Consider the following 25,505-nt stretch of genomic DNA (forward strand, 5'->3'; position numbering starts at 1 on the left):
AGTGCCCTACCATCCATTCTTAATTAGCACATTCATTTAGATATCACCACCTTCAACACCTCTGTGTTCTTTTGTTCCTTTGTCTAAGACATCTTCTGATTATCTGCTCCTATCACTGCTTGCTTGTCCCTACAACCACACCACTCCCTTGCCACTTCTCTCCCCCCACCACCACTACCCCCTTCCCCAACCTTAAACCAGCTTATATTTCACCCCTCTCCTTATATTCACTCAGTTCTGTTGAAGGGTCATGAGGACTCAAAACGTCAACTCTTTTCTTCTCCGCCGATGCTGCCAGACCTGCTGAGTTTTTCCAGGTAATTCTGTTTTTGTTTTGGATTTCCAGCATCCATAGTTTTTTGTTTTTATACTTGAGTCAAACACCTTACTGTCTATTTGGATTAAGTATCTTAATATTTACATTCCCATCACTAAATGAAGAAACATTGCTTTGAAGATTGTGTGAAAAGCAAGATGACATTTTTACTGTCCCTCATTGACAAAATCTTCATGCAGTTGAGCTCCAGTTGAATAGTAACATGGCCAAAATTAATAGTGCTGCATCCCAAAACTTGTGGCAAGTAGCACATTGCCGAATGTGTCCTTTTCAACAGTGCAAAGGAAAAATTACAGAACTGAAGATCTATCAAAAAAATGAATCCCTTTCAATTTCAGAAACCAAGGAATAAAAATACAGTTATCTTTTGCAACCAAGGGCAGATCACCTACTATTCAAGAATGACAAATGGAGCAGAAGGAAACGAAAGCTGAACTCAAGTCTTTGCCAGACACTTGAACATGTATTCCAGCAAGGGTTACTGGAAGGTGACCAGACACCTACCATGGTGACATGCAGTGCATCCTTATATTACCATTAGAATGCCGAACACTCTTCTCTTGCCTGCTCCCTTTCCAAGCATTACTGAGCAAGGTGTATGAGGTTAACAATTTCAGTTAACATCTGTACAGTTCCAACAATGATGTTCACTGTTCAGATATTCAGTAATACTGTGGAACCACAACAACTAACTTTAATGTTGAATCACCAAGGTTTGCCCCTTTTATTTACTGCATACGAATCCAACCTAAGTAATAATATTTATGCCAAGTGGCTGATCGTATGTATGGATTTATAATTGCTGGGTCAACAGAATTTGAAATATATACTTGAAGTCAAAGCCAATAACAGCTGAATTCTCTTATTAATGATATACATTTGTAAAAGTCCCCTCCCTTCCCCTTATCTACAACTATTAAATTTAAAAACATCTGTTGCAATTGTTATCCGCTTGTGGCTCTTATTAATCCTCACATGATCACTAAACCATTCACTTCAAAGTTCCCAAGACAGTACTTTAGCACTGGAAAATGCAACAGCCATTTAACGTGTTTTAAATGGGTATCAGGAAGAATTCAGGTGAAGATGAAAAATTAGTTTACTATACATCCAGAAGCTCATGGCAGATAGATCAAGTCTTCAAACAGTTTGAACTACTGTTCAAAATTTAAATTATCCTACCCTAGCTAAACTCAGGAGTTCATTAACAAAAAAGCCAAAATTCTTCAAACAAATGACACTAACTCCCATGGAGGGTCAGTGGTTAGGTCACCAATTAATGGCATAACTTCAAATGGTGCCCAGATTTAGTTCTTGCTGTGGTTAATCTCTGCTCAGACAGAACTTGGGCCTCACAATCAGTCTCAGCAACACTGAATGGAGGAGAAAATTAGGGATATCATTTCTGATCACTACCCAGTCATTCATGATGAAAAATGTAGGTGTGTGGTCAGAATGGGCATCAAGTGTGATGGGCACTTTAGTCCAATAACTTGCTGACACTTATCTCCTAGACTGACGTGATATTCGAGCAGTGGCATGAGGTACTGGCACAAATGCCTGCAAAATCATGTATAAAGCATGTTACAGTGGAGTGAAGAAAACCACAACGACTAAGGCAATATCCTATGACTGCATCACAAAGGGTAAATACATTAAAAGCACCACATACGAAGTTCCCAAACATTACAACAAATAGCCTCCAAATACACAAGAGCAATCACTTTATTAAACACACAATCTGAGTATAAAGATTTACCTTTTTAATTTGGTCAGCTGAATCCCCAACTTGGATAAAAACAAACTTCCAATCTGAACAATGCAAAAAAAAACTGCAGCGAGTTTATTTGTCCATTATGGTCTCCAGACTATACCTCTTTCACCTGCGCAAAAAACACTTAGCAAAGCACAGAGTTTAGATTAAGGTCGTTAAAATCTTGACGATGCAGGAGAATAAGAATACTTTTGGTGCTCAACCCAGTGGAACTGATCAGCTGACAATAGCTAGACATCCGTTATCACTATCCTAAATGGACAGAATTAAACTATAACAATATGCATAAATCCACTGAAATGGAGCTACTAAATAGTTGCACCTGCCTATTTCTCTGCCATACCAAATTCCAATATGAGACCTGCTGGGTCAGACTATTCTCTTCTTGCACTTCATGAGAATGATCAGCTAGACACACAGAGAGGTTTCCATGCCTGTATTGGAGAATGCCTGATTTTTCTTTCCTACCTTCACATAATCTTTTATAGTCAACAAAAGAGGTAAATTTTGTCCCATTGGGTATAATATTTTAAAGAGTCAGATTCTTTAGAATTCACCATATTTCTTAAATATCTTGACAACTTCACAAAAATAAACCCAAGGCTATATAAGTAACTATGGCCAAATAGTACCTCAAATACCTAAATAACAATGAAGGCAAGGCTAAGCAAAGAAAGTGTCCAGGTCCACTACCAATATTTACTACTAGGAAAAGCATAATATAGCTGAATGAGGACAACTCCTCCCTCTTCCGCTCTCCGAAGAGCCCATCTTCAGGTCAGCATCATCCTCTTCCCCTACACATAAAACAGACACAGCAACCACAGACTGGTGCCCAAAGTCCATGTAGATAATGTGCAATTTTTATTGCAGCCATGTGTGGAATTCAGAGCTAACACAAAGTTAAATTAATTTCACAAAAGCAGGCCAAGAACAATTCTTAAAACTAGAATTTAAAATCAGTCTACAACTGTTAAGTTTAAAATGGAACTAACCTCTTGGGTAAATCCTCCTTGAGCTACCAACGCTATGGAAAGTTTGGAAGTATTTCTGTTCTATTTCACACACTTTTGCTCTCACTCCTTCCCCTTCCTCCCAAAACCACAATGGTGTTCCCTTGTCCTCACCTTCCACCCACCCCCAGATTCAATAGATCATCCTCCTCCATTTTTTACTGCCTACAGCGTGATGCCACCAAATATTTTGCCCTCTCCTTACAGCAGTCTGAAAGGACCATTCCTTTCACAACACCCTGATTTGCTCCTCAGTCACACCCATCGTCCACGCAATAGAAAAGCAACACCTGCCCTTTTATCTCCTCTCTTCTCAATGTCCAAGGCCCTGAACACACTTATTCAAGTGAAACAGCAAGTTACTTGTACATCTTCGATTTAGCATAATGTATTTACCATTCACAATGTGGTCTCCTCTGCCTTGGGGAGGCAAGACACAAACTGGGTAACCACCTTGTGAAGCACCTCCATTTAGTCCACAAACATGCCTTGGAACTTCCAGTTGCTTATCATTTCAATTCTCCACCTTCCTCCAACTCTAGCCTTCCTACCCTTGGCATGCCTACAATGTTCTAACGAAACTCAAGGAAAGCTCAAACTGGACACCGTATAGCCTTACAGACCTAACACTGAGTTCAAAAATTTTAGATCACATCCACTGCCCCCATTTAGTTTTGTATTTCTTTGCTGGTTTGGTTTTATCTCACGTTTTTCTCTATTTTCCCTCCCTTTACTTTGCGTTTGGAAGGCAGCTATCCTGCCATTCACACCACCTCTGGACACAGTTTTTGTTTCTTCACTTGTACAATTACCACTCCCTTTGGCTTTACACCATGAAAACTTTTGTCAGTTAATCTCTCCTGGCCTCCACCCTTTCAAGGACCTTCCCTTTTGTTCTTTGCTCCACCTTCCCCACAACCCACCTCAACCTTCTCACTAGCTCAAAACCTTTTACATTTCTAACTGCTCCCAGTTGTGATAAATGGTCACAGACCTGAAACATTAACTCTGCTTCTCTTGCCACAGATGCTGCCTGATGAGTATTTACAGCATTTTTTGATTCCCATCCACACTATTTTTATTTTGTAAAACCATTTCCAATTCCTCAGGCAGACATTCTCCACTAACATGAAAATATGGAATATAGCAAAGGGCTCCAATGGTCATAAGTAATCAGTTGCAAAGGGTTTGTTCTCACATTTAGTTTAAAAAAAATAGGGTGGCCAAGATTCATTTTCTACTAGAACATAGGTTAATAAGAAGTTTAGTGCACAAACAGTTTTTTTAAAATAAAATCATGTCTTTACATGCTTGCCTTGTGTAATCTACTCACACAAATGAAAATTACAGTTCTTACTTAATCTTAATTTATTTGTATAAGTCCCAATATTGGTGTTCCAACATGCAGTGTAGTAGAATAGTAGTACAAATTTGCATTCTCCACAAGCAAAGTTTTGATCACAGCCAAGCCACCAGTAGGAAATCTCCAAGTCAGTTAGCTTCACGGAGGGAGTGGCATCTGTACACGACAGACCTTGAATACCTTGCCGGGACCCGGGAACCAGCTGCTTTGCTGGTCTCTCAGCCAAAGTATGGTGACAGAGAGCGAAGCAAAATTTAGAAAGCAGGAAGGTAGGTTTTAATGTATGTACACCGTCACCATCTCTATATGAACTTCTCAATTGAATACATGCTTTTGTGTGCGGAAGAAGAATATATATCTTAAAAACATTAAAATTGAAGTCAAACTCCACCTCAATACTCAGCTGGCGCCAGCAGTGAATAGTAGAGTTAATATATACCAGGATTTTGATCTGCACTGATTTAACTTGCCCGAGGTACATTGGTCCAATTTCCTCTAGACAAGGCAAAATGAAAGTTTATAAGTCCCAGGTCGACAGCCATTGAGCAACACCTCATGAAAACGATGGTTTGAAGCACCTCAGACTTGTCTGCACAAGGACTGCCTCCATCAGCACTCCTGATGTTCAGATAAGCATAAAGCATTATGGGAGCAAAACTCATCTCTTGATGTTCAATTTTATGCTTTGGACTTTTGGCTACAGTCACTCAGAACAGTGACTATATCTATAACTTTTTCATTACAATCAGCTCCAGTGACTCAAGGATATCTAAAATCCACAAGGCGAATTAAGGTGTCTTAAATCAGCTGATAGTGAGAGATTTCTCCTAACGAAGAAGCTTCTCCGTTGGCTTATTAGAGGTGCAACATTCTTTTGCTCTAAAAAAGGCCATTAATGCAGGCCCAGAGGTAGAAATTCTCAATGCCAGGAGTTCCCATGTTCCCATCTCCTAGTGAAATCTGGTGTATTGTCAGTGGTTGTACACATGGTGGGACTAGATATTCTAAGCTGCAAAGTAAGAGTAGCAGACTGTACCTGGGGATTGTAACAGGCTTCATGATCCTATCCTCTTTAGGTACCATGCAGTGAGGATGCTGACTTTTTGTATCCCAATGAATACAATCCATCAAAATGTTGCAGGAGAAAAATATATAAATTAGACTGTATAAACAGTACAGTGAACGGTTTCTATTATAGTCGCGCAAAAATCGGATAACTTTAATGGATGAAGTTTTCTTTAACTTTTATGAACACAAGCAAGCCTGAAAATTGATGGAGCTTGTTGTACAGGTCTGGATGTCCAAGTCAAGTAAATTTTCAGTGCCCCAATTTAATATATCACAGAAACCCACAGAAGATGCCATTGGAGAGATCAGGTCATCGATAGTTGTGAATTGTGCCACTTGTCAGAGAACCACATTTATTATGATAACCCTCTTGCAGTCTCACAGGTGTTACAGCATCACATACAGGCAAAGGATTATGCCATTGACTGTAGCCTACAAACAGTATTGTTTTTCTCTGTTTTGAAAGCAAATCTTAAGTGAGGAAGCACCCTGAGGAAAAGATTCAAGAAGGAGGTGCAATCTATATGTATGCCAAAAGAGAGATGCATTTTGATTCCTGTTGCTGCAAATGAATGAATGTATACGCACAAGACAGGTTCCTAATCTAACTCCTAATTGACCTCATCAATAGCTTTAAAGACTGCCTTATTGCCAAAGAATTATTTATAAATAAGTCATTAAACAAACCGAATTGAAGCCTCGCCACTCTTTCTGCTCCCACCCCACCTCCAGTGGTTTTACTCATTTGCCAGCTCTTACTTTCCAAAATAAATTTAACACTATATTCAAATGGTGTAGAAAATGAATCACAATGGAACTGTGGATGAACATTCAACAGAAGGTTAAAGTGCTAGTATAGAGCAACGACTGAACATGGCTTTAAGCTGATCAGTCCAAAATGTGTTTTACTGGAAAGGAGTCAACCAGGTCTTCACCTCCTAGCATTAAGGTGCATAACTTTGCAGGGGATTAAGAACAGATGACCTGGATTTCTTTGTCAGCTGATGAGATTTGTTCTTAAAACAGTTAAACATGTCTGTTGGAATAAGTAACGTGAGAGGGCACCATCAGTACACAATTAGTATGCATTGTATTTTGATTTCTAATTTAATGCTAAAATTAAGTGAGGGGGGAGCAGGCAGTGTCAGAGAGAAAAGGCTGAGTAAACTACCAAAACTGGTTACTGCTGAACATAAACTGCCCCAAGATTGGATCCTGACAAAGTGTGAGGAAAAGAAATGGGTATGTGGTTCTGACTCTACAAAAAACTCCCTGATGCCTGTAAATGCATACTGGATCCTCATCACAATCTGAAATAGGTTTTGAGCAACTTCGATTTCACAACACACCGTCCTCCTTACTCAGAGATCATTACTGGTTCACTAACACTTGTACTCAAATGTAGTTTTCCCATTTTAAAATGGGGTGAGTCACAAAGGCTCATGCTGTGGAAACCGTTTATTAAAGCCAATTAGAAAAGAAAGTTCACATTACCCAACAGAACATAAATACTCTCACCAGAGTCTGAGAGAAAACAAGTTACAAACTGTTCCAGAAAGTGTGGATTTGGAGGAATCACCTGTCCATGATCAGCAGGGATGTATAGCTTAGCTCAGAAAAGAACAGAAATTTAAAAATTGAAAGATTTTGTAAATTTAATTTCATATCTCAATCACAGCGACTTTCCACAGACAACATTGTTCGCCAACAGCTGGGGCAGAAGAGGTGGTATGGGTGGGGGTGTAAAATAGTTTTAATATTTTTTGGGAGTTAAGGTCTAATTCAGTGGGGAAAAAATAAGACAGGAAAACAACAAGCTGGATTTTTTTTTTTCAAAATCATTTAAAAAGCAGAAAGAAGCTACAAAACCTGCAGGTAAAGGGAGTTTAGTTTTTTTCTCATTCTTTCATGGGACATAAACATTGCTGGCAAGCCCAACATTTACTATCCATCTCCTCCATCCATCCATCCAACTGCCCTGGAGAAGTTGGTAGTCAGCTGGCGTCTTGAACTGCTGCAGTCTGTCTGGTATGGGTAACCTAGAGTGCTATGAGGAAGGGAGATCCAGGTTTTTGACCCAATAATTGTGAAGGAATGGCAATATAGTTCTAAGTCAGGAAGGGACATGGCGTGGAGGGGAACTTGCAGGTGCTGTTCCCATGTGTCTGCTACCCTTGTCCTCCTAGATGGTGGAGGTCATGAGTTTGGAAGTTGCTGTTGAAGGAGGCTACATAATTTGCTTCAGTGCATCATGTAAATGGTACACACTGCTGTTACTGTGCATTTGTGGTGGTGGGTGTCAATGTATAAAGGAGATGGATGGGGTGATCAAGTGGGCTGCTTTGTCTTGGATGGTGCTGAGCTTCTTGAATGCTGTTGGAGCTGCATTCATCCAGGCAAGTGGAGAGTATTCTATCACACTTCCAACTTGTGCCTTGTAGATGGTGAACAGGCTTTGGAGGAGTCAGGAGGAGAGAATTACATGTCTCAGAGTTCTGAACTTCCGAGCTATACATATAGCAACAGTACTTATATGGCTGGTCCAGTTTTGGTCAATGGTAATAGCTAGGATGTTAATGGTGGGGGATTCAGCAATGTTAATGCTGTTGAATGTCAAAAGATGATTAAATTGTCTCTTGTTGGAGGTAGTCATTGCCTGTCACTCAAGGGGCAAGCAATATTTGCACAACACATCAGCCCAAAATTGAATGATGTCCAGGTCTTGCTGCATGTGGACAAGGACTGCTTCAGTTTGCGAGGAGTCATGAATGGTGCTGAATATTGTGTAATCATCAACAAACATCCCCCGTTCTGACCCTATGATGGAGGGAAGACATTGATGAAGCAGCTGAAGATGGTTGAAACTCAGACACTACCCTGAAGAACACCTGGAATGATGCCCTGGAGCTGAGATGATTGACCTCCCACAAACACAACCATCTTCCTTTGTGCTAGGTACTACTCCAACCAGCAAAGAGTTTGCCCATTGACTCCCATTCACTCCAGATTTTCCAGGGCTCCTAGCACACTCAGTCAAATGCTGCCTTGATGTCAAAGGCAGTTACTCTCACCCTACTTCTGGAATTCAGCTCTTATTAGTGTTGGCCAGGAGCAGAGTGGCCTTGGTGGAAGCCAAACTGAGCAACAGTGAGCAGGTTACTGCTGTATTAAGTGTCTCTTGATAGCACCGTCAACGACACCTTCAATCACTTTGCTGATGATTGCAAGAAGACTGTTGGTGCAGTAACTGATCAGATTGGATTTGTCTTGGTTTTCGTGCAAAGGACATGCGTGGACAATTTTCCACATTTTCGGTTAGAATATGTAGCTGTACTGGATCAGCTTCGTTAGGGGTGCAGCTAGTTCTGGAGCACAAGTCTTCAGTGATACTGCTAGGATGCTGTCAGGGCTTATGAGCTTTGTTGCATCAAGCACCTTCAGCATTTCTTGATATCATGGGAAGTGAATCAAACTGGCTGAAGACTGCCATCTGTGATGCTGGGGACCTCCAGAGGAGCCCGAGATGGATCATCCACTCAGCAGTTCTGACTGAGGACGGATGCAAATGCTTCAGCCTTATCTTATGCACTGGTGTATTGGGCTCCCCGAATCATTGAGGGTGGGAATATTTGTGGAGCCTCCTCCTCTGGTTAGTTGTTTAATGGTTCACAACTGGATGTGGCAGGACTGCAGAGCTTAGGTCTGATTTGTGGTTGTGGGATCACTTAGCTCTGTCTATCGAATGCTGCTTCTGCTATTTAGCACGCCTGTAATCCTGCGTTGCAGGTTTAACAGGTTGACACCTCATTTTTAGGTGTGCCTGGTGCTGATCCTGGCATGCTCTCCTGCACTATTCACTGAACCTAGTGTCAATCCCCTGCTTGATGCTAGAGTGGGAGTTGTACCAGGCCATGAGGTTACAGAAGGTTACAGATTGTGGTTCTATACAATTTTGCTGCTGCTAGTGGTCCACACCGCTTCATGGATGCCCAGTTGTTTTGAGCTGCTAGATCTGTTCCAAATCTATCCCATCTAGCATAGTGGTTGTGCCATGCAACACACACGAGGGTATCCTCAATATGAAGACAGGATGTTGTCTTCAAAAGGGCTGTGAGATGCTCACTCCTACCAATACTGCCTTGGATAGATGCATCCATGGCCGGTAGATTGGCGAGTGAGGTTGCGTTGGTTTTTCCTTGTTGTTTCCCTCACCACCCATCGCAGGCAAACTGGCATATATTTTCTGGAGGACTCAGCCAGTTCAGTCAGTAGTGGTGCTACCAAGTCACTCTTAGTGATGGACGTTGAAGCCCCACCTCAAGTACATCCTCTGCCCTTGCTATCCTTAGTTAGTGCTTCTTCCAAATGGTGTTCAATATGAAGGAGGATTGATTCATCAGCTGAGGGAGGGCAGGAGATGGTAATCAGCATGGGTTCTGGAATCAATATTCAGGGCAATTCCCTCCCAAATGTATGCCACTTTGTTACTCCCCTCTTGTGGATCTTTCCAGCTGGTGGTTAAGGTCATAGCCAGGAATGGTGATGGATGAGTCTGGAATAGAGTCACACTCACCAAATCCTACTTTACAGACAAAGTCAGGCTGTTGCCCAACTTTGGCACAAGTCCCCAAATGTTGTTAAGGAGGATTTTGCAAGGTTCAGTTGGAAGGATTTGCCATTAACACTTGCGTAGCTTGGTTCAATGCCAGGTGGTCTGTCTGGCATTATGTAGTACCCATGGGGCTCCCTCCATTATAGTGGATCACTCAAGGTCCACTGTGTGTAATTTTTATTCCCTCCTCATTTACCTTCCTGACTCACATTGGTGCCTGTAGAATCTTATCACAAAACACAACCCTGTGCTTTACCCCACGGGACACTGTTAATATGCAAGCCTGGACTGTTAACAGTACCAGGCTATTTGACTGTGGAGCATGTAAAACAATTTCAATTCTACCTTCATTCAAGGCATATACTTTTAACACTAGTTAGTGGCTCACCATCAGGAACAGAAATTGGCAGATTTCCTTTCCTCCTTCATTCTGCAAGTCAATTATAACACATCAATTAAGCTCAACTAAACTCCATTAGCTCAGGAGAGACTGATTGATTCTGGCATTTTATGGTGTGCGGCTGTTACAAACTGCTTTTGTCAAATGACCCTAAAAACATCTTAATATCCAATTAGAAAACAAATTCAGTGGTTTCAAGTAATAAGTGTTTAATACAGGTTTGCACCATTCAACTGTTAACAGCTGACAGATTAAATTCCAATGCAAGTTACAGTTGCAGTTCAGTTGGTAGCACTCACACGAGTCATAAGGTTTCGCATTCAGATCCCACTCCAGACTCGAGCACAAAATTCCACATCAACTCGAGTGCAGTACTGAGGGAGTGCTGCACTGTTGAGTGTGCTGTCTTTCTGATGAGATATTAAACCAAGGTCCCATCTGCCTGCTCAGGTGGGTGTAAAAGATTCCATGGCAATATCTTGAAGGAGGGCAAAGGAGTTATCTTCAGTGTCCTGACCAATATTTATCCCTCCAACATCACAAAAACAGATTATCTGATCATTATCACATTGTTGTCTCTGGGAGTTGCTGTGTACAAATTGGCTGCATTTTTCCTACATTACAACTGCAATTACACTTCAGTCGTACTCCAACTGTAAAGTGCTTTGAGATGTTGGTGGTCACGAAAAGCAATACATGAATATAAGTTTGTTTTAAAAAAAAAACATAATTCGTTCAGTGATTAGACAGAAATAATACTCATTCAATACAGACTGCTGTCCACTGCATTCTGAAAATGAGCCAATAAGAATGCAAAATGCTTTAATGGTATGCTGTGATGTACATATTGGTGGTCTAAAGTGTAGACAGTGGCTTGTACTCTGACTAGGTTTCTATTTACTAGGATGTGATTATTGAGCTCAACAGTATAAATGTGCTTTAAAGGCAGCTCAATTATTTTGGAAAAACGGTTTGAGAGATGGGTTGACAGTTTTCAATTTGACTTTGGATTGGTAATGCAACATGCAGAGTACTGCACACTGGACAAAAAAAAGCATTGGTATATACCAATGCGAACTGTATCACAGAGGAACTCAAAAAGAGGAATGGATTCAGTTTGACAATTTCTAGACAAGAGCCATTTTAAGCTGCCACTTCCCAACACATGATTTTGTGGTCAGCAGCAAATCAAAAGTAAATTTGCCACAATCACAAAGGCCAGCAACCAGGAAGACCCTTTAATGAATGTTGCCACCAACTGGCCCTAGCAAGTTTGCTATGAGAATGTCACTGCCTATACAAGAGTCACACATCAGAAGCTGGCAGCAGTAGCAAATTACCTAAACAAATGTTAAAAATGGCTATGGGACAGTCCTCGTGCTTTATACAAGGCTTAACAATGTACTGGCCAGACCACATTTGGAGTGTTGCATTCACTTCTAGTTTCCATGCCACAAACACAGATACAAGCATTGGATAAGGTGGAGATTGCTTTTTTTTTCAGATACACAACAGCTTCCCTCAACAAATAATTAGGTCAAACAATCCCAGTCTCTAGAAATACACTCACTTGCCTCCTGCATCGAATTATATGATTTGCTGCATTAGCCTTTCCAAAATCATATTCCAGAGGTCACCATCCTTTGGATGTATAAATTGCATCCCTTCCCTTCAAACCAACATCCTAATTCGGAAAATTTGCACCCAGATGTTGGAATTATTGCCCTGTACTGACTTAGTGAACTCTCTACAGAATCATCAGCTCCTTTAACAATGTTACAGGAGCAGAGTGTTTATTTTACTGGGCCAGTATTCCAGGGGAACAAGCTTAAATTCCACCACAACAATTTGTGAATTTAAATTTAGTTTTTAAAAAAATACACTAGATAAACCTGAAATAAAAAGCTGGTATCAGTAAAATTGGCAATGAAGCAATTGAACGATCATGAAAACTAAAGTGGTTCAATCAACCCTTTGAGGGATAAAAAAACTGGTGGCACTTAATTAGTTCCACACCAGAAAGTCAATCTATTATATCAAGCTGCTACAAAAGAAAGAGAAATAAACACACTATGGACTGTAGCAGTTCCTGAAGACCTTCTCAAAGACCGGTGGAGATGGGTAATGAATGCTGGCCTTGCCAGTGGCATCCACATCTCCAGAATTAATTTAAAGATGACATGAGACTTACTCCCCATGTTTTGGCCTTCACAACAGCCAGTCTTGGCAAATCTGGCAAATTTACTAGGGTTGCTGTCAGCTGCATGATGACAGCTCCATGCGTTGAGAGCCATCTGCTCAAACATTCCTCTGAGACCAACATGAAAACAACTTTAAACTTCAGTTGAGTCAGCTCAAAGTCTCCTGTTCTCCAAAGAACAAGGAGCCCAATGTTCAATCCTCCCTTGTAACCTAACTTCATACAGTTTCCATGCAGTCAAATCTGATCTCCGTATTTATAGTCTGTAACACTGAACTGAAGATCAAAGTCTTGAAACAAAAAACTTAATGGAGCTGTACTTTCCCAAAGTTCTAGGACAGACAAGAACGGGATTTCTTTTCCCATTGCAAAACCTGGGAGAGGCGTGCGTATTAAATTAAGGGTTTGATTCAGTGCCCTGCCAAAATAAATCTTAAATTCCCCCCGCCAAAGGAACTCTTTCTTCTACTTGCCAATTTCAAGCAGTTATTTCTACATCAAAGAAATGACACTTTCAAAGAGGGGGAGCAAGGACAACATAATGTGTTTCCCAATTTGTGCCATTCCAACAGAACATGAACACCATCGTTCAATATTTATACTTAACCCTGATCTAAGAGTTGGTCGAAGAACCAACATGTCGTAAAATACCTGCTTAGCACATGCATAAACTTAAACTGTCTGTGCTTTACTAAGTTTGAGATTGGACAAACTCTCTGGTAAGATTCAGGCATAGAAAGAGAAGGCCATTCTACCCCTAGAGCCTGTTCAGCCAACCAGATCATGACCAATCTGTACCACAATTGCATATCCCTTGCTACTTTTACTTTATAAAAAGCTGTCCATATCAGATTTGAAATTTTCAATTGATGCAGCAACTACATGCAGCCTTTTGGCGTAGAAAATTCCAGGCAGGATACTGAAGATCGTTTATAAACAGTGTTGCGCATTTAGATAAAATCATGCTTATGTAGCAGGTTTGAAATGAGGCAGTTAAAAATTCAAACACAAAATTAGGCATTATGTATTAACTTGAGATTTCAAAATTATAAAAGATTTTTGCTTTTTCCCTGTAAGAAGTTCCTGGACTGTTTATTCTGTTCCTTTTTGAGAAGTGAAATGTCATAGAATATCAATTATGTGGCTCAGGAAATAAGCATTAATGGTGACAATTTATTACTGATGGATGCACAGTTGGAATTTCAAGCAATTCTAAGCATGGTTATTTTCAGCAAGAGATCACTTATCAAAAATTTGATTTTAAAACAAAATATAGCTGCCCTGGTAATTAGCGGTCATAAGGCACACTGAGCATTGAAAATGGAAAAATTAGAAATTAAAAGCAGAGTTTATTAATAAGTCAAATCACATACATTTTGCAGTTATAGTGACCAAGACACATTCATTCTTGCACTGACTGTAAGCCACCAGCCTCATCTGGAGGTGCTGATCTCCGCCAGACGTTAAGATAGAAGAAAAATACTGCAGATGCTGGAAATCAAAAACAAAAATAGCTGGAAAAATTCAGCAGGTCTGACAGCATCTGTGGAGAGGAAGACGGAGTTTACATTTCGAGTCCGTATTCTTCATCAGGACTAAAGAAAAATAGAAATGAGGTGAAATATAAGCTGGCTGACGGGAGTGGGACAGGTGGAGCTGGATATAGGGCCAGTGCTAGGTGGAGGCAAGGAAGAGATTGCAAAAGATGTCATAGACAAAAGGACAAAGGGGTGTTGACAGTGGTGATATTAGCTAAAGGATGTGCTAATGATGACATTAAGGGTGGAAAGCAGGACGAGCAAGTGGCAGATGGCCCTAGTGGGGGTGGGGTGGGGGGAAGGGATCGAAAAAGGTTATAAGGTAGAGATAAAACAATGGATGGAAATACATTTAAAAATAATAATAGAAATAGGTGGGTAAAGAAAAATATCTTAAAAATATATAAATTATTAGAAAAAAGGGGAATCGGAAAAAGGGTGGGATGGAGGAGAGAGTTCATGTTTTAAAGTTGTTGAACTCAATATTCAGTCCGGAAGGCTGTAAAGTGCCTCGTCGGAAGATGAGGTGCTGTTCCTCCAGTTTGTGTTGAGCTTCACTGGAACATTGCAGCAGGCCAAGGATGGACATATGGGCATGAGAGCAGGATGGGAAGTTGAAATCGCAAGCGACAGGGAGGTCTGGGTCATACTTGCGGACAGACCGAAGGTGTTCTGCAAAGCGGTCACCCAGTCTGGGTTTGGTCTCTCCAATGTAGAGGAGACTGCATTGGGAGCAGCGAATGCAGAAGACTAAATTGAGGGAAGTGCAAGTGTAATGCTGCTTCAGTTGAAAGGAGTGTTTGGGCCCTTGAATGGTGAGGAGGGGGTGGAGCGGGGGGGAGTAAAGGGGCTGGTGTTGCACCTTCTGCGGTGGCATGGGAAGGTGTCGTGGGAGGGGGTTGAAATGTAGAGGGCGATGGACCACGGTGACCTGGAGGGAACAATCCCTACAGAATGCTGACAGGGAGGTGGAGGGAAGATGTGTTTGGTGGTGGCTTCATGGTGGAGTTGGCGGAAGATGATCCTTTGAATGCGGAGGCTGGTGGGGTGATAAGTGGAAGGGAGAGGAAGGTGTGAGGGTGGATGCATGGGAATTGGGCCGGACATGGTTGAGGGCCCTGTCAACCACAGTGGGTGGAAAACCTCAGTTAAGGAAGACATGTCAGAAGAACTGTTTTGGAAAGTGGCATCATCAGAAAAGATGCGACAGAGGCAAAGGAACTGAGAGAATGGGCTGGAGTCCTTACAGGAAGCAGGGTGTGAGGAGCTGTAGTCGAGGTAGCTGTGGGAGTTGGTAGGCTTGAAATGGATATTAGTGGACAATCTATCACCAGAAATTGAGACAGAGAGGTCAAGGAAGGGAAGGGAAATGTCAGTGATGGACCATGTGAAAATGATGGAGGGGTGGAAATTGGAAGCAAAATTAATACATTTTTCCAGGTCCAGACGAGAGCATGAAGTGGCACTGAAGCAGTCATCAATGTACCAGAGAAAGAGTTGTGGGAGGGTGCCTGAGTAGGACTGGAACAAGGAATGTTCCACATACCCCATAAAGAGACAAGTATAATTGGGGTCCATGCTGTTACCCATAGCCACACCTTTTATTTGGAGGAAGTGAGATGAGTTTAAGGAGAAATTGCTCAGTGAGAGAACAAGTTCAGCCAGAGGGAGGAGAGCAGTGTCCACCAGACATTACCCTAGTTCATTGAAGTTCAACAGACAGTTGTCTTCAACTCATGTCTTTTTTATTCTTTCCCCCTCAAACCAACTTCAAACATAAGCTAAAAATTAAAAATGTTGGAGTAACACTAAAGTGTTATGGTGCATATGAATCAAAGCTGGTTTACTTTTATAAAGGAGAGCCTCATTGATGGTCAAGATACTTCTGTGTTTTATTCACCAACTACAAAAGTTAATATTTGGAACAAGCAAGTAGTAGCCAAAGTAGTATAATTACATTAATATCACAAACTGCTTCAAGAATATATGCAGGGAGTCATTGCCAGTTTGCACAGACAAGGCTGCCCACAGTCAGAAACAAAAAAAAATGGGAGTAAGCACTGCTGTGTCTTGTCAGATGATGTTCAGTATTATTTTAGGTTTTTGATCCAATTTCTCAAGAGTCTAAGCACCTGAAGTTCAATTTCAAATTTTGGGACTTTGTCTACGGATGCAACACAGTTAATTGGCAAAGACTTCGAAAAACAACAAAGTGGAAATTGGACTGGGATGGACACTGACTTTTTCAACACTGGATTTTTAATTCAAATCCAGGCATAAGTGTGTGTGCGCTTGCTATTTGGGCATAATTCCAGCGCAATAAATAGTCCTAATTTGGCACCATGTTGATAATGTTACTTTGGAGAGACTCAGAAGGCATAAAAATGGCAAATGTGGCAAGTAGAAAATTTCACATTGGTCTGATCACTAATGGCACATCCTGGGGTTTTGGTCTGAGAAAGCTCCAATGGCAAACAATCACATTGCAGATGGACTCTCATAGCTACCTTGACTACAGCTCCTCACACCCCGCTTCCTGTAAGGACTCCATCCCATTCTCTCAGTTCCTTCGCCTCCGTCGCATCTGTTCTGATGATGCTACCTTCAAAAACAGTTTCTCTGACATGTCTTCCTTCTTCCTTAACCAAGATTTTCCACCCACGGCCATTGACAGGGCCCTCAACGGTGTCCAGCCCATCTCCCGCGCATCCGACCTCATGCCTTCTCCTCCCTCCCAGAAACATGATAGGGTCCCCCTTGTCCTCACTTATCACCCCACCAGCCTCCGCATTCAAAGGATCATCCTCCGCCATTTCCGCCAACTCCAGCATGATGCCACCACCAAACACATCTTCCCTTCACCACCACCCCCCCCACCCCACCCCCACCGGCGGCATTCCATAGGGGTCATTCCCTCCGGGACACCCTGGACCACTCCTCCATCACCCCCTACTCCTCAACCCCCACCTACAGCACCTCCCTATGCATACGCAAAAGATGCAACACCTGCCCCTTCGCTTCCTCTTTCCTCACCGTCCAAGGGCCCAAACATTCCTTTCAACTGAAGCAGCATTTCACTTACATTTCCTCCAACTTAGTCTATTGTATTCGTTGCTCCCAATGCGGTCTCCTCTACATTGGAGAATCCAAACGCAAACTGGGCGACCGCTTTGCAGAACACCTGCAGTCTGTCCGCAAGAATGACCCAAACCTCCCTGTCGCTTGCCATTTTAACACTCCACCCTGCTCTCTTGCCCACATATCTGTCCTTGGCTTGCTGCATTGTTCCAGTGAAGCTCAACACAAACTGGAGGAACAGCACCTCATCTTCCGACTAGGCACTTTACAGCCTTCGGGACTGAATATTGAATTCAACAACTTTAGATCTTGAACTCCCTCCTCCATCCCCACCCCCTTTCCGTTTCTTCCCCCTCCCTTTTGTTTTTCCAATAATTTATATAGATTTTTCTTTTCCCACCTACTTCCATTATTTTTAAATCTATACCTTTTATGCCCTGTTAGTCTTATTTCACCCCACCCCCACTAGAGCTGTACCTTGTGTGTCCTGCCATCCATTCTTAATTAGCACATTCTCTTAGATAATATCACCATTTTCAACACCTCTTTGTTCTTTAGTCTGTGACACCTTTTGATTATCTGCTCCTATCACTGCTTGCTTGTCCCTACAACCACCCCAACCCCCACTTCTCTCCCCCCACCCCTCCCACCTTAAACCAGCTTATATTTCACCCCGCTCCTAATTTTACTCAGTTCTGTTGAAGGGTCTTGGGGACTCGAAACGTCAACTTTGTTCATCTCCGCCGATGCTGCTGGACCTGCTGAGTTTTTCCAGGTAATTCTGTTCTTGACATTGCATATGGATACTGAGACAGGGTGATTAAACCATTAGAGGTACCTCAATGCCCAGGACTCAGAACTTGCACCATGAGTGAGAATTCATCCTAAAATTAAAAAAAGGTGTAAATAGGTCCACATCTATGACAAACTTTGGCAATTCCTAATTAATGTCAGCAACTGGATCTTTTTGCATTACAAGTCCCTGAATTCTGTTCCGAATCCAGTTTCATGTAATATTATGGATCTCACCACCACAAGGGAATGAGTGGACATCATCTTTTCTTGGATAATTAGATCAACAGTGGATAATGAAATTGTCAGCTTGACCTGTATATGGATATGACAGACATTCTTTTTTTTAACATTTCCACAGGTTAATTCTGGAATTAAGAGAGCTTTTTAAGCAGAATACTACTGCACTCTAGCAATATAGTTATAGGGGAACTGCCAATAAGCAAGTACCTATATGAAATGGGGCCAAAAATGGGGGTCTTGGCAGCCTTCCATCTCGTGATATGAGGGTTAACAGTGTGAAGGTCAACTCTGTATTCAGCATCACCTGGTTGTAGCTCAGGCACCGCAATCTAGCATGGCAGTTTTCACCACATTTGCTGCAGAGGAAGACAGTGGGCTGAGAAGGTGCATGATTAACTGGCCTCTATTTTCTCTGGGCCCTCTTCTCAGCAAGTTGAGCTAATCCAGTAATAGGGGTGAATTACAATGTATGCAATGAAGAATTCATCCCTACAGATTTCTTTAAAAAAAAGGAAACCCATCAGATTCAGTCGGGATTTGTACAAGTGGTTTCCATGTAGTCTTCATTATCTTTCAATAGTGCATAATCATCAGTGGTAGACTGCAGACTCCTTAAGGCTTAGACAAACGTCTACATTTTGACTGCTAGAAAAATTGAAGTACCCCTTGCTAAAATCCAAGCTGTTTATATTATTTACATAGGAGGACTTGACTGTAAAGCAAAATAAACAAGATTACAAATGACATACAGCCTGTTTCTGTACTGTATATCCAAGCTTTTCATACTGACTTTAATGCTCCATTCATGCCCACTACTCCCACTTCTCCTCATTTAAATTTACTATTGTCACCTCCTATTCCTTTCTCTCTCAAATGCTTGCAAAAACAAAATACTGCATGTGCTGAAAATCTGAAATCAGAAAATGTTGGAAATATTCAGGTCAGGCAGCATTTGTGGAGAGAAACAGAGTTAATGTTTCAGGCTGATGACTATTGATAAGAATATGAAATGAAGAGTGATCGACCTGAATTGTTATCTGTTTCTCTCCACATATGCTGCCTGCTTTGCTGAGTATTTCCAGCATTTTGTTTTTATTTCTTTGTATGCTTGTGTAGCTTCCCCTTAAATGCATCTTTACCATGCGCTTCAACCATTACCTGTGGGAGCAAGTTCCACATTCTTATCACCCTTTGGGTAAAGAGGTTTCTTCGGAATCCCTTATTGGATTTCTTGGTGACTATCTTATATTGATGGTCTGTAGTTAGGTTATGCTTTTCCTCACAAGGGGAAACATTCTCTCTGTAGCCACCTTATCAAAACCTTACATCATTTTAAAAACCTTGATTAGGTCATCCCTCAACTCTGCCCCCCCCTCCCCCAGAAGAGAAAGGTGACCCACTCTGTCAATCCTTTGCTGATGTGTATATCCATGCATTTCTGATATCATCCTTGTAAATTCTCTGCACCTTCTCAGTGCCTCTATATGCCTTTTATAACATGGTGACCAGGACTGCATGCAATACTCAAAGGTTCAATGTGAGTTTAGAACAACTTCCCTACTTTTCAATTCGATCCCTCTAGAAATAAAAGCCAAGGGTTTGGTTTGCTTTATGCCTTGCTAATTCGTGGCATGACTTTTAGTGATTGGTGTAGTTGTACTCCGAGATCCCTTTGTTACTCTACCTCACTCAGACTTGCACTTGTCAAGTAATGTGACCTCCCTATTCTTCCTACCAAAATTCATGCTCACATTTAACTGTATTGAAACAAAAACAGCTGGAAAAACTCAGCAGGTCTGACAGCGTCTGAGGAGAGGAAGACAGTTAACGTTTCGAGTCCCTGAGACTCTTCTTCAGAACTATTATTTTTGTTTTTATTTCAGATTTCCAGCATCTGCAGTATTTTGCTTTCATTTAACTGTATTGAATTTCATTTGCCAATTCTATAATTTGTCGCAGTCCTCAATATTGATCCATTTTTAAACTACACAGCCGATGAAGAAGAGAATTAATAGGAAAAAAAATTAACACAATGAGCTGACCCAAAGAGACCAAAGTTCCAAATGCCAAGTGACGCATAAGCTTATATTTTCAGTATGAACAGTCTAAGGTTAGTGCTTAGTAGTACATTTTCACAACTGGACATCAAAGCAAGTGGGGATAGGACAGTAGACATATTATTTAATTAATAAAAGAACTATTAACATGTTTTTATGATCAGCAGCTATCTAAACGCAAATCATATGCTTTCAAATGTCACGGTGCAAGAGGTGAGAACACGCAAAAAGACATCTTGGATGGCTCCACTTTTTCTACTGTCACCCTGTACTCCAGTTGTTAGCCAGCATATTGGAAGAAAGGTTTCTTCCGTCACCCAAAACTAGAATTATTCCCACGGAATCTTCATCTCACCCAAATAGCTATTGATCACGTGCAAGCCCCAAATGTCAATGAACTACTCAGCAGTCAGACCATTTTAACAAGTTTGATCCCATCCTCCAAGGGCGTCCAGATATTTGCATTTTCCGCCAGGAGTCACTAGATTACTGTAAACAGTAGATGCCACCAACCCCTTGTAACGGAGGTCCCCTCCTCTCCACCCCGAGATTAGCTGACTCAGCATAGGGATTAAACTAGGTCCTTCCCTGTTTGTATGGTTCAAAACAAAAAAAGTGGCCCACTGTTTAAAGTTCACATTTTTTATTTCAAGGTTAATTGGACGATGCTGAACAGTTACTGTGACATTCGTTGCACTGCATTTTGAAAGTTAGTTTGTCCACCCACAGAAGTTTGAGCAGTTACACCATAATGTTTAAGCAAATAGACAGCGGTTTCAGCTTTAAAACAAAACATTCGTCGCCGCAGCGACCGCCTGCTGAAAGAGTCCGGCAACATTCTCCTGGAAATATAACTAGCAGCGAAGTAACCACGGAGGCAGTAAACGGGAATCCCAATTGAGTCATCGGTCAAAACACAAGTCAGATTGGAAGAAAAATAAACAAAAATACACAGAGAGCAGGTTTACTCGCCCATTAAGACATTTTCCCCTGTAACAGGAGTAACGCGGGCACATTTAAGTTTGTGGGAGGGAGGATTGTGGAGAAAGCATTAAGAATATGTTGAGGTTTGTGACAAAAAATAAACAAAATCATATAACACTCGAATAGGAAACTAAGAACAGGGAACCAAAAATTAAAAAGAAACGAAATCAAATCTAAACGAAGCCAAGAAACTAGTTTTGGTTTAATCCAGCCAAGTTTAAACACAGCGCCAAATAATCAAGTCAGCTGTTGAAAATGTAAGAACATTGTTCTTCTAAAGGATAAAAGCGATGTTACTTCCCACTGGAGAACCAGACTAAAGTAGTTGTCAAGAAGCACCGCTACCAGCAGCTGAAAGTTTTTACCTTTAATCCACTCCACCACTTGTTTCGGCGACCACTTTGTGATAGGTTCCATTGGTTTGAAAGGTTGGGGAAGGGGGATTACAGAAAGTATCTGTGCGTATCTAGATGTATCCGTGTGTCGATGTGAACTCGGCCCCTGTCCTCTTGCCAATATTGCGGTGTTCTCCAGCTCACATGGTGCTTTGCGCTACGCTGGGCTCCAAGCCGCTTTCCACCTCCTCTGTGTCCCTGCACACTCAGCCTCCTCCTCCAGGACCTCTGCATTTCACCAGGGTATCAGGTTGCATTCGCCACCACTTCCGTCGAAACTCCTTAAAGGGAAGGGACCGCTCCACCCAGCGTGCTTTGCTTATTATTGTGATGATTATTTGGCTTTGCCGACTTAAAAAACGCGCCCAAGGTGAAAACAAGTTTCCATTGCGCTCTTCCCCCTTCGATAATTATACGTGAAAAAATATAAAGAGCCTGGGTATTCCTACTTTCCAAAAAGTTTGGATTTAAAGGTAGAGCCGTGCTCCACGCGCTAAGTATTATTCATACTTAAAGGGTACTGGAGCGCCTGTAATCTGTACTGGAAAGCTTCCTGTGTCCATAATGAGCAAATATATTATTCACAGCACAGAGACAGAACTTCACTATGACACCCCGCGAGACCTTTTAAGTCATCCAAAAACAATGATAAATCATTCTTAACACGTCTAGCTCAACAAGTTATACACTGTATAGTGGTCCTCGCTTCAACGCTATCTCAAAGCAAAACAGAAAACAGCAACAGATGGTTGATAGTGGATTCTGTATGGTTCAAACCAAAAGCTTAAAATAATTCTTTGATGGTATGTAAAGAAATAATTTATATATATGCTACTCCTGACATAGGAACATTGATAGACAGGTAAAGACTGGTTGATCCTTTCAACTCCATCCCAAAACCATCTCCTGGGAAAGGCAAAGAAAAACAAAAGAAAAAAAAAACCCTTGAAGAGTCCTCGGACTCGAAACGTTAACTGTGTTCCTCTCCACAGATGCTGCCGGACCTGCTGAGTTTTTCCGGGTATTGTTTTTGTTTTGGATTCCCAGCATCCGCAGTGTTTTTCTTTTTTTTCCTCTTTGACTCTCTTAATGATCAAAAGTAAATGAGGAGTTCACTCTAACCATGACTAATGCATCTACATGTTGTTTGGGGTGATAACCCATTCAGTGAGGAAGAATTTCAGATTGTATTTGAAGGAATTCAGTAAATCAGGGATCATCACCCCAGTTGACAGCCTGATGCACAGGTCCCAAATATTCTCTGGGAAAAGCACCATCTCCTAAAGTCAAAACTAGTTCTGGATTACATAAATTGAATTGTGTCTCCTGGTTCTCTCTAACCTATTTAGTTGGAACATACTTGTCTGCATTGCCACAATCTATTTGTTTAATCATCTTATAAACAAAACCTCAATGAAATCATGACTCAGTGTACGCTTTTCTGAAGCGTCGAGCCTCAGCTTTTTGAGCCCATACATCAATAAATAAAATGCTTCAATCTGGAAATTAATCTACCAGTCCTTCTTTATATTTTTAGGACATTCCAAAGAGCTTCCTAAACAATGAAATATTTTTGAAATGTAATTACTGTTAATGTAGGCCAACACAGCAGTGAATTTGTTTCAGCAGGGTTTTACAAACCTAGGAATAGGAGGAGGCCATTTAGACACTCAGACATAATGACTGACCCACTGCACTTTTGCCAGAGGGCCATGGGAATTTAAGAACATAAGAGCAAGGCACAGGAGTAGATCATTCGGCCTGTCCAGCCTGCTGTGCCATTTAATAAGATCCTGGCTGATCTGATAGTAACCTCAAATCTGCATCCCGCCAGATCTGCTTCCACCACCTTTTCAGGAAGAGAGTTCCAAAGACTCATGAACCCCTGAAAGAAAAAATTTTGCCTCATCTCCACTTTGAATGTGCGACCCCTTATTTTTAAACAGTGACACCTAATTCTAGATTCTCCCTCAAGAAGAAACATCCTCTCCACATCCAACCTGTCAAGAAACCTCAGGTTCTTATATGTTTCAATCAATTCACCTCTTACTCTTCTAAACTCCAGTGGATACAAGTCTAGCCTGTCCAAACATTCCTCAAAAAAGTAACCCTCCAATCCAGGTTTTAGCCTGGTAAACCTTCTCTGAACTGCTTTCAATGCACTTACATCCTTCCTTAAATATGGTGACCAATACTGTACACAGTACTTCAGATGTGGTCTTGCTGAAGCATAACCTCCCTACTTTTGTATTCAATTCCCCTTGGAATAAATGATAAAATTCTATTAGCTTTCCTAATTACTTGATGTACCTGCATACTAGTGTTTTGCAATTCAAATAGTTAGGCATCCAGATCCCTCTGCATTTCAGAGCTCTGCAATCTTTCACCATTTAGATAATATACTTCTTTTTTATTCTTCCTGCCAAAATGGACAATTTCACATTTTCCTACATTTTATTCCATTTGCCAGATCTTTGCCCACTCACTTAACCTATTTTTTTTTGTAGCCTCTTTATGCCCTCTTCACAACTTATTTTCCAACCTATCTTTGTGTCATCAGCAAATTTGGCAACCATCCAAATCCATGTCTTCATTCAAATCATTTATATAAATTGTAAACTGTTGAGGTCCCAGCACTGATACCTGTGGCACACCACTCATTACATCTTGCCAACCTGAAAAAGACCCATTTATGCCTACTCTCTGCTTCCTGTTAGCCAGCCAATCCCTTATCCATGCCAACATGTTATTGCCTATACCATGAGCTTTGATTTTCCGCAATATGTTTTTTTTGATGTGGCACTTTATCAAATGCCTTCTGGAAATCTAAGTACAGAATCCACCAGTTCTCCTTTATCCACAGCACATGTTACCTCCTCAATGAACTCCAATAAGTTGTTTAAACATTATTTCATTTTCACAAAACCATGTTGACTCTGCCTGATTACCTTGAACTTATCCAAGTGTCCTGCTTTGGCTTCTTTAATAACAGCTTCTAACATTTTCAAAGCTTATGGTATAGGCAGTAACATATTGGCATGGATAGGCTGGCTAACAGGAAGCAGAGAGTAGGGATAAATGGGTCTTTTTCAGATTGGCAAGATGTAATGACTGATGTGCCACAGGGATCAGCGCTGGGACCTAAACTGTTTACAATTTATATAAATAATTTGAATAAAGAGATGGATGGGATGATAGATGTTGAGCTAACAGGCCTGTAGTTTCTTGCTTTCTGTCCCCCTCCCTTTTTGAGTAATGGAGTTACATTTGCTCTCTTCCAATCTAATGCGACCTTCCCTGAATCTAGGGGGTTTCAGAAAATTAAAACCAATACATCAACTATCTCACTAGCTGCTTCTTTTAAGACTGTAGGATGAAATCCATCAGGACTTCAGCACTTGTCAGCCCACAGCTCCAACAGTTTACTCAGTACCACTTCTCTGGTGATTTTAATTTTCTTGAGTTCCTCTCTCCCTTCAATTTCTTGATTTATAGCTGCTTCTGGGGTGTTACTTGTGTCCTCTATAGTGAAGATTGCATTTCCAGACTTGTGTGTACTCTGCCAACTGGAGGTAAGTAAAGCTGTTCACCCTTACATTCCCATTATATAACCAACATTACTGGCAGCCAGAAAATCATCCCACCTCTCAG

The 25,505-nt window shown here is 41.3% G+C and overlaps 1 protein-coding gene across 6 annotated transcripts in view; it reads right to left on the reverse strand.

The window, feature by feature from the left end:
- The window catches only part of cnksr3 (cnksr family member 3), a 180,399-nt gene extending 158,280 nt beyond the window's left edge, over positions 1 to 22,119 (reverse strand). For 2 of the 6 annotated variants that reach the window (XM_041214171.1, XM_041214165.1), the window contains exons 1-2: positions 21,825 to 22,118; positions 18,222 to 18,267 (exon numbers count right to left, since the gene is read on the reverse strand). Coding sequence is in view for 3 of the 6 variants with exons in the window: in XM_041214157.1 (XP_041070091.1) it covers positions 21,825 to 21,876 (52 nt within the window). In the remaining 3 variants the exon portion in view is untranslated. Of the gene's footprint in view, positions 1 to 18,221; positions 18,268 to 21,824 lie in introns of all 6 variants that reach the window. The other 4 variants (XM_041214179.1, XM_041214142.1, XM_041214157.1 and 1 more) reach the window with 3 other exon arrangements.
- Positions 22,120 to 25,505: the final 3,386 nt, after the last annotated feature.

This window comes from Carcharodon carcharias, chromosome 2, assembly GCF_017639515.1.
Source record: "Carcharodon carcharias isolate sCarCar2 chromosome 2, sCarCar2.pri, whole genome shotgun sequence".
Lineage (NCBI taxonomy): Eukaryota > Metazoa > Chordata > Chondrichthyes > Lamniformes > Lamnidae > Carcharodon > Carcharodon carcharias.